This window comes from Pelophylax lessonae (genome assembly GCF_965119305.1).
Source record: "Pelophylax lessonae genome assembly, chromosome: 3".
Classification (NCBI taxonomy): Eukaryota; Metazoa; Chordata; class Amphibia; order Anura; family Ranidae; genus Pelophylax; species Pelophylax lessonae.
In genome coordinates this window covers 115,528,981-115,537,770 of record NC_138770.1, presented here as the reverse complement: position 1 = coordinate 115,537,770, position 8,790 = coordinate 115,528,981, and the positions used below count along the sequence as shown (strand labels likewise).

General features: G+C 44.1%; 1 protein-coding gene across 1 annotated transcript; it reads right to left on the bottom strand.

The window, feature by feature from the left end:
• Window positions 1–7,359: 7,359 nt before the first annotated feature.
• On the bottom strand, window positions 7,360–7,977 carry LOC309551258 (large ribosomal subunit protein eL18B-like; the record flags this gene model as incomplete). Its single annotated transcript, XM_082251780.1, has 1 exon — window positions 7,360–7,977. Exon 1 carries the CDS (start codon window positions 7,924–7,926, stop codon window positions 7,360–7,362), a length of 567 nt encoding a protein of 188 aa, XP_082107906.1. The 5' UTR covers window positions 7,927–7,977.
• Window positions 7,978–8,790: the final 813 nt, after the last annotated feature.

Here is an 8,790-nt window from a genome sequence, read left to right as displayed (position 1 = left end):
CACTATTCAGGACACACAGCCTACATTGTATGCTGATGCCTGTCTGGTCCTGTGCAAACTGTGAGGTGGTTCTACTGCAATTCTATGTGCATGTATGTTATTTTATGAATTTTAATGTTGTTTCGTAGTGTCTGGTTTGCCACACTGATTTTCCTATCTGTTCACATGTGTTGCTAAGGCATGCGTGCCTAATAAAATTTGATTACTTTTTCTAATATCTTGTCTGGAGTGCCCTTAGTTGGTATCTGTGTTTGAGTTTGTCAGACCTCTGTCTGCCAATTCGACCATTCCCCCTCTTTTTTTCATATGCTTATCAGGGGGGTCTGATTGTACAGCTAGGCTGTCATATGTTAACACCCAGGTGTGTCTGTTGAGCTTGGGGAGTCTCCCCATTGTGTCCAACGAGGGCTCTTATTGGGCAGTGGAGGAAATCTGACCAATAGCACACCAGGGCTTGTATCTATCCCAGAGGGCAAAATCTGCTGCAATGCATCCTGGGATGGGGTATAAGTCTGAGGGGAGCACATGACAGGGGTCTTTGGCGGGAAGCAGAGTCCCAGGAGGAGGGTGACGGCTGTCTCTCCTACTGTCAGCGCTAGAGAAGGTGTCCTTGGCAGTTGGCCTGAAGGACAGAAGGTTGAGCTGAGCTGCAGAGAGGGATCCAGTGTTCTGAGGACCGAGTAGAGCTGCTGGGGCAGAAGTTTCCAGGAAAGAAGTGTCGTGAGTACTGTAAACTGCCAAGGTGTGTTCCTAGGATAGGGGACCACTCCAGAAGGTCGGAGGGATCCAGGAGCCAGCTAACGAGTAGAGAGGGCTTGCCGGAAGTGCCAGTGAGTAAGCCCTGAAGATAAGTGTGTGTGAAAGAGGGTGCCGGTGCGGACGCTGAAGTGTTAAGCAATGTAGCAGTCTTACAAGTAGCTACCTCAGTGAAGAGGGGTCAAGGAAGCTTTGATTAGGACTTTATGCCACATGAAAGTGTTAGAAGTCAGTTCAGCGTTAACAGACAGCAAGTCAGTGTTAACGAGCGTCAACCGGTGTTGACCGGCATCTAGCCAGTGTCAAGTCAGCGCCAACGGGCGTTTTTCAGTTGTCCCACTCAAAGTGTGTATAGTTGTGCCAGAGGAGTATCCCACTCATCCCTTCTCCCATCCAAGTTCAAAATAAATACAAAAAACACAAAGATATTGGACTGTTCCTTGTCTCAGTGCTCACACATGCTTAAATGAGCTGTTGGTACTAGTGGTAACCCATGGCTGGGAATCCTGCTACAGGAGGGATTGGAGGGGATTTGTGCTGGTAGGGGGGATTTGGGGAAGAAGATTTGTGCTAGGTTAGAATGTTTTAGAAGAAAGAGGATGTGTGCTAGGCAGGTGTTTTTTTGGGGAGAGGGAGATTTGTGCTAGGAGGGGGAATCGGGGTGGGATTTGAGCTGCAGGGCAGGATGGGGGGCATAAATTTGTGCTGGGAGGGGGATTGGAACTGGGAGTTGGTGAAATATGTGCATTATTGTTTGGGGAGAATTTTGGCTTGAAGATGTATTTTTAGTGAAAATATTGTTTTCTTACAGCGGCCCTATGTAGGAGTCCTTTTGTCTCTAGTCTTCACGGTTAATGAAGGAGTTATTTTGACTGTATGAAGGTTTTATGAGCAGCATATGCAAAATGGAAACTAAAGAAACGTTCATATATTGCTCTCACAAAAAAATCACAAAAGTGTGTAACAAACAGTATTGCTTTACTTGAGTCTGTTCTCCACACTAATATTGAAAATTTGTTAGGGTTGATGGCGCATGGTCACATAACATTCATTTATTACAGGTACCTCTATAGCGCCATCAATTTACAAAGCGCTATATACAGTGGTGATCGAAAGGCATCAAATTACAGATTAGACATTCTTATAATATGTCAACAAAAGTTAGATTTTTATTTCCATCATTGACACTTTCAAAATGACAGAAAACAAAAAAATGGCGTCTGCAAAAGTTTGGGCACCCTGCAGAATTTATAGCATGCACTGCCCCCTTTGCAAGGCTGAGACCTGCCAGTGTCATGGATTGTTCTCAATCATCGTCTGGGAAGACCAGATTATGTCAATCTCAAAGGTTTTAAATGCCCAGACTCATCTGACCTTGCCCCAACAATCAGCACCATGGGATCTTCTAAGCAGTTGTCTAGAAAACTGAAACTGAAAATAGTTGACGCTCACAAAGCTGGAGAAGGCTATAAGAAGATAGCAAAGCGTTTTCAGATGTCAATATCCTCTGTTCGGAATGTAATTAAGAAATGGCAGTCATCAGGAACAGTGGAAGTTAAAGCAAGATCTGGAAGACCAAGAAAAATATCAGACAGAACAGCTCGCAGGATTGTGAGAAAAACAATTCAAAACCCACGTTTGACTGCACAATCCCTCCAGAAAGATCTGGCAGACACTGGAGTTGTGGTACACTATTCCACTATAAAGAGATACTTGTACAAATATGGTCTTCATGGAAGAGTCATCAGAAGAAAACCTTTTCTACATCCTCACCACAAAAATCAGCGTTTGAACTTTGCAAATGAACATATAGACAAGCCTGATGCATTTTTGAAACAAGTTCTGTGGATCGGTGAGGTTAAAATTGAACTTTTTGGCCGGAATGAGCAAAGGTACGTTTGGAGAAGAAGGGGCACAGAATTTAATGAAAAGAACCTCTGTCCAACTGTTAAGCATGGGGGTGGATCAATCATGATTTGGGGTTGTATTGCAGCCAGTGGCACCGGGAACATCTCACGAGTAGAAGGAAAAATTGATTCAATAAAACTTCAGCAAATTTTGGATGGTAACTTGATGCCATCTGTGAAAAAGAGAAAAAGAGAAAAAGAGTTAAAGAGAGGATGGCTTCTACAAATGGATAATGATTAATGATCCTAAATACACCTTAAAATCCACGGGGGATTAAATCAAGAGGCGTAAACTGAAGGTTTTACCATGGCCTTCACAATCTCCTGACCTCAACATAATTGAAAATCTATGGATAGATCTTAAAAGATCAGTGCGTGACAGACAGCCCAGAAATCTCAAAGAACTGGAAGACGTTTGTAAGGAAGAATGGGCAAAGATACCTCAAACAAGAATTGAAACACTCTTGGCTGGCTACAAAAAGTGTTTACAAGCTGTGATACTTGCCAAAGGGGGCAGTACAAGATATTAACACTGAAGGGTGCCCAAACTTTTGCAGACGCCATTTTTTTGTTTTCTGTCATTTTGAAAGTGTAAATGATGGAAATAAAATCTAACTTTTGTTGACATGTTATAAGAATGTTTAATCTGTAATGTGATGCCTTTTGGAGATTTTTCCATCTTTCCTTGGCTTCTTTATGCACATTAATACAAATTTTTACCTGAGGTGCCCAAACTTTCAATCCCCGCTGTATGTATCCATGGGGACACCAGGGAGTACCCCTTGGTCCTGGTGTCTATTGCTTATGGCCATACCTCAGTGACACAAGACATTAAGGTGGTGAAAAGCTTGATACACAATATTATAGTAGGGTGGGACTGTCCACTGTTTCTTGGACTGTGGAACTAGGTACATGGTGGACTTCCTGGACAGCCAAGAGGACAGGGGACACTGGAAATTGATGGGCCACAGTTTGAGGGTGTCAATGTCTTACTTTGTCTTCCTGTTGGCATGCATCTTGGACATGTGCAGACTGCTGTCTCTTATTAACTCTGTTTGCATCATCACTTGTCTGCTGTCTGGGCGTCGCTCAGTGATGATGTTGCACACCTGACTATATATATATCACCTGATGGCTTTCAGACCTTGCCCTTGCGTTCGTGCTCCAAGGTGCATCACTGCTAGCAGTCCTCTGGTCTGGATTCCGCATCGACAGACATCCCCGCATCAGACGACGACCTGGCTTTGGCAGACTACCCGCTTCTGGACTCTATCTTGGCTTGGATGACTACCTGCTCCTGGACTCGATCCCAGCTTGGATGACTACCCGCTTCCGAACTTGACCCCAGCTGTTCTTAATTTTGCTCCTCTCTCTTGCTGTGCAATTATTATTGTTGCATAAATAAAACGCTTTATTTTACTTGCATTTTCATGTGGTCTGGTTTCCTGGCACCCTGACAGAGGGGTCTGGTCAAGAACTCCCCACAACAGACTCCCCTAATGCTGAGGTACCTAGTGTTGAAAAGGACATTGCAGAAAATGTTAATGTGATCAATAATGTTCAAGTGGACCTCTAAAGGGGGGAAATCTCTTCGGTACAGATCATGTTGGGGGAGGGCGAAAAGGAGCCTTCCCCATTGCAGACACTGATTGTGGAGGATGAAGGGGAAACTTTCTCTAGGCTAGTGCACCCAGACTTGGGGGTGTCCAGGGGTGTGTTTGGCACTGCCCATTTACAGGATCCTACTTTTGTCAATGCTCAAAAGCAGGTTTTTGGTAATAATGGGGTCCCACAAATACCTGGTGCAGATCAGAGGTTTCCTCATTTTGCACTGAATGGCAACTTGCTTTATCGAGAGGCTGAAACCCGAGGGGAAACTGTAGAGTAATTGTTGGTTTCTCAGCCATATAGGCAGATGCTCCTCGATCTAGCCCACAATGATGCACTGGGAGGACACCCGGGGCTGAAAAAAGCAGAGGCCAGAATAACCGACCAGTTTTACTGGCCAGGGGTGAAGACTGAGGTCAAAAGGTACTGTGCATCTTGCCCCACTTGCCCTGGTTTCACACTACAGAAACCCCCTGGTACCCTTGCCTATAAATGAAGTGCCATTTGAACGGATCGCCATGGATTTCTAGGGGCCCTTAGTAAAGTCAGCAGGGGAATTCCAATATATATTGGTAGTCATGGATTATGTAACTAGGTATCCAGAAGTGGTCCCTTTAAGGAAAACTTCCACTAAGGCCATTGCCCTGGATTTATTTTAAATGTTCTCAAGGACTGGGTTCCCCAAAGAGATGCTAACCGGCCAGGGTTCCTCAATTATGTCGAAGGTGATGGCGGACCTATGCAAACTGTTTCAGATAAGGTAGTTCATAAGGCAGACGTCCATCTATCATCCGCAGACAGATGGTCATATCGAGAGGTTTAATAAAACCCTGAAGTCCATGTTAAAAAGAGTGGTCCAGAAGGATGGGAAGGATTGGAATACATTGTTTCCTGCCCTGTTGTTTGCAATCCAGAAGGTTCCACAATCGTCCTTGAGCTTCTCACCATTTGAGCTAGTGTATGAGCAAAGGCCCATCATAGGTGATGTGAACTACAAGGTACACCAGCGGGGGAAAAGAAAGCCATACCAAATGTATTATGTAAACTTGTTAAGACCCTGGAGAGACAGAAAACAGGTGTCTGCAGTGGTAGGTGTAGGGGTTGACCTGGTACAGATTGCTGTTACCCTGTCTAAGCTACCAACCCAACAGGCAAAAGAGTTTCTGCAGAGAAATAGGGAAATGCTTTCAGGATTGAAACCAATGTAAATAACCCAATGTAAAGAACCCAATGTAAAGATCTGTTTAAAGCCTTAAGAAGTGAAAAGGATGCTTGAGCTTGATGTCATTGAGGAGTCACAGAGTAAGTGGTCCAGTCCCATTGTGTTGATACCAAAGCCAAATGGTACCCTGCGCTTCTGCAATGACTTTAGGAAACTTAATGAAGTTTCCAAATTTGATGCCTATCCGATGCCCCAGGTAGACAAGGTAATTGAGAGGTTGGGTCCTGCCCAGTACATCACCACATTGGACCTTACGCAAGTGTATTGGAGAGATTCCCTTCACCAAGAAAACCAAGGAGAAGATTGCTTTTTCCCCTCCGGAGGGCCACTTCTAGTATAAAAGCATGCCACTCGGCTTACACTCTGTCCCAGCCACGTTCAGTAGGTCATTGGACAAATCATTCACCCCCATCAACAATACACTTTGGTCTACCTGGATGACATTGTCATTCTCAGTACTGATTGGGAGTCCCATCTTCCCCGGGTTCAGGCAGTAATAGACTCTTTGAAGAAAGCAGAATTTACAATCAATCCTGAGAAGTGTGCAGTTGGGATGGAGGAGCCCAAGTACCTAGGGTACATTGTGGGTAGAGGGCTAGTAAAGCCTCAAATGAATAAGGTGGAAGCCATACAGAATTGGCCCCGTCCCCTAACCAAAAAGCAGATCAGAGCATTTTTGGGCATATGGGGCTACTACCGGAAGTTCGTCCCCAACTTTGCCACCATTGCTGTACCATTGACTGACTTAAGAAAGGGCAGGAAGTCAGTGATGATAAAGTGGAATGTGAATGGCGAAGAAGCGCCAAGGGAAGTGTGTGGCTACTCAGGGGGCTCACCCAAGATGGGTGAGGAATTTCCAAATTAGCTATATTAAGGGAAGGACTGACTCACAGTCCTCTCTGTATTAATAGAGAGGTATTTGGGACTGGAATTTCGGGGGCCCTGAAGTGCCATTTGGGTGGGAAAAGGGCCTCCACCCCTGATTACAGGGACTCCAGTCCCCAAGGGTTTAAGAGCCTCCAGGAAGTAACACTTAAAACAGGAAGTCGTATTAGTTGTGGTGGTGTGAGTAGGAGTTGGAGAGAGACTGCACATTTGCTGGAAGCTGCCAGATAGCCAGACTGGGACTGTGCTAACTTTGGGGTAAAGTCCCATCCATGAACTGTGTGTTTCCTTATATTTCGTTTATGCTGTTGTACAAACTTTTTGTGTTACATTTTGTTTTGCTGCTGGAAGCATTTTTTTGTGTTTGCCTTAGGAAAATTAAACACCTCGTTTATGTTAAATGACTTTGCACATGGTCCGTGCAGCTATAACACCCAAACTTTACACAAGACATTTTGAACAATTTCATGCTCCCAACTATGTGTGAACAGTTTGGGTATGGCCCCTTCCTGCTCCAACATGACTACGCACCAGTGTAAAAACAAGGTCCACAAGGTAAAGACATGGATGAGCAAATTTGGGGTGGAGGAACTTGAATGGCCAATACAGAGTCCTGACCTCAACCCAACAGAACACCTTTGGGATGAATTAAAAGCGGAGACTGCGAGCCAGGCCTTCTCGTCCAACATCAGTGCCTGACCTCACAAATGCGCTTCTGGAAAAATGGTCAAACATTCACATAGACACACTCCTAATCTTTGTAATCTGAGTTGAAGCTGTTATAGCTGCAAAGGGTGGGCCAACTCCATATTGAACGCTACGGACTAAGACTGGGATGCCATTAAAGTTCATGTGTGTGTATACAGTAGGTAGGCGTCCCAGTACTTTTGGTAATGTAGTGTATGACTACATGTATGTTGTTTTTTGTTTTGTTTTTTTCAAGATTTAGCATCTTCAATAAGTACAAAGCACAGACGGTGTTTAGTTCTTGTATTCTCTGCTTGGTCTACGTCCTCTAGCGCGCTCAAACTTTCTACCCTTAGAATGAACGTAGGGCTTGGTGTGACTGTGTGGAGTACCAGGTGCCTTTCCAAAGTGTCTGTACACCTCATGTGCCTTGCGAGGACCTGAAAGCAGAACCGTGTTCTGGCCTTTGGGGGCAGCGAGAGCTAACTGGTCAAATGTCAAAATTTGTCCACCAGTTTTAAGAATTCTTCTGCGTGCTCCAGAAGACACTTTAAGTGCAGACACCTTGAGTTTGGGGATATCTTGAATCCTGACATCATCTGTGATGCATCCAACCACCACAGCAGTTTTACTTTCACGTCCAGGAAGCTTCATCTTGCGAATCAAATGGGACAGACAGAGGGGTGGCCTGTTTGTGCGGCTCATGAACAGACGTCTCAAAACCACTTTGTTGAGAGTGGCATTTGTACGACGGGCCAGGAAATGGTATAACTTAACCAGAAGTCTCAGGTATATATCCTGACTTTTGTGCTCTTTTCGCCCCACCTTGCGGTCTTTGTTGTGAAGGATATCTACTCCCATGATGGCGGCTGTGGCAGCAGCGGCTTCTCGGGGAGGAAAGGAAGGAGGAGGAGGGGCTAATGGGAAAAGCAGTACATGTATGTTGTTGTCCGTGTGAATAAAGTCCTACAATTATAATTTTTAACTGTATTGCTTTGTATGTAAGGGCAGAAGTGTTCAGTGAATAGGAAAAAATTGCTACAATTTGTGTTCTTTCAAAATCATTAATAAATCCTTTATGCAAGGCTTGACTGCTACAGTTTGTGACCTTTCAAATCTAATGGTAACAATTTTTTTCAAAAAAATTAAAATTTTCCTTTTCCTTGTGAAGTGGTCTTAGTGGGTATCAGAAAGTTCAGAGACAGAACTGGAGCTCAGGGCTGAAGATCATGGCAGTGAACTGTTAAGGCCACTAGATTCTGTGTGAAGGTTCAAAGTATGCCAAATTGCTCTGCCTGGCAGACATGGAAATTGCTTATGGATGCTGGGATCTGAGAATGTCTGATCAGGGTAGTTTTTGTTTGCCTATCTGTAGCGGGCAACGAAATTGAAGAAAGAGATGTGATATCAATGAAGAGTTTGCAGAAACATCTACAGCAAGTTCTTGGTGGAGAAGCCAAAGAGCCAACCACTACTATGACAAGTTGGAGGGGATGGAGGTGGGAAATGTTTTAAAAGTATTACACTTTTTTTTAAAGAAAAAGGACTATGTCTATGCTGACTTAAAAATGTTATAACTAGACAATCCAAAAATCAATTATCCATATAGTTTACTTGGCAAAAATAAATTCCTTTTATCAACAGCTATACATCTCAAAGCCTTAGACTAGAGACATGTACTTATAATAAACCAAGGTCAAATATCCCTTCCCATATTAATAAAAC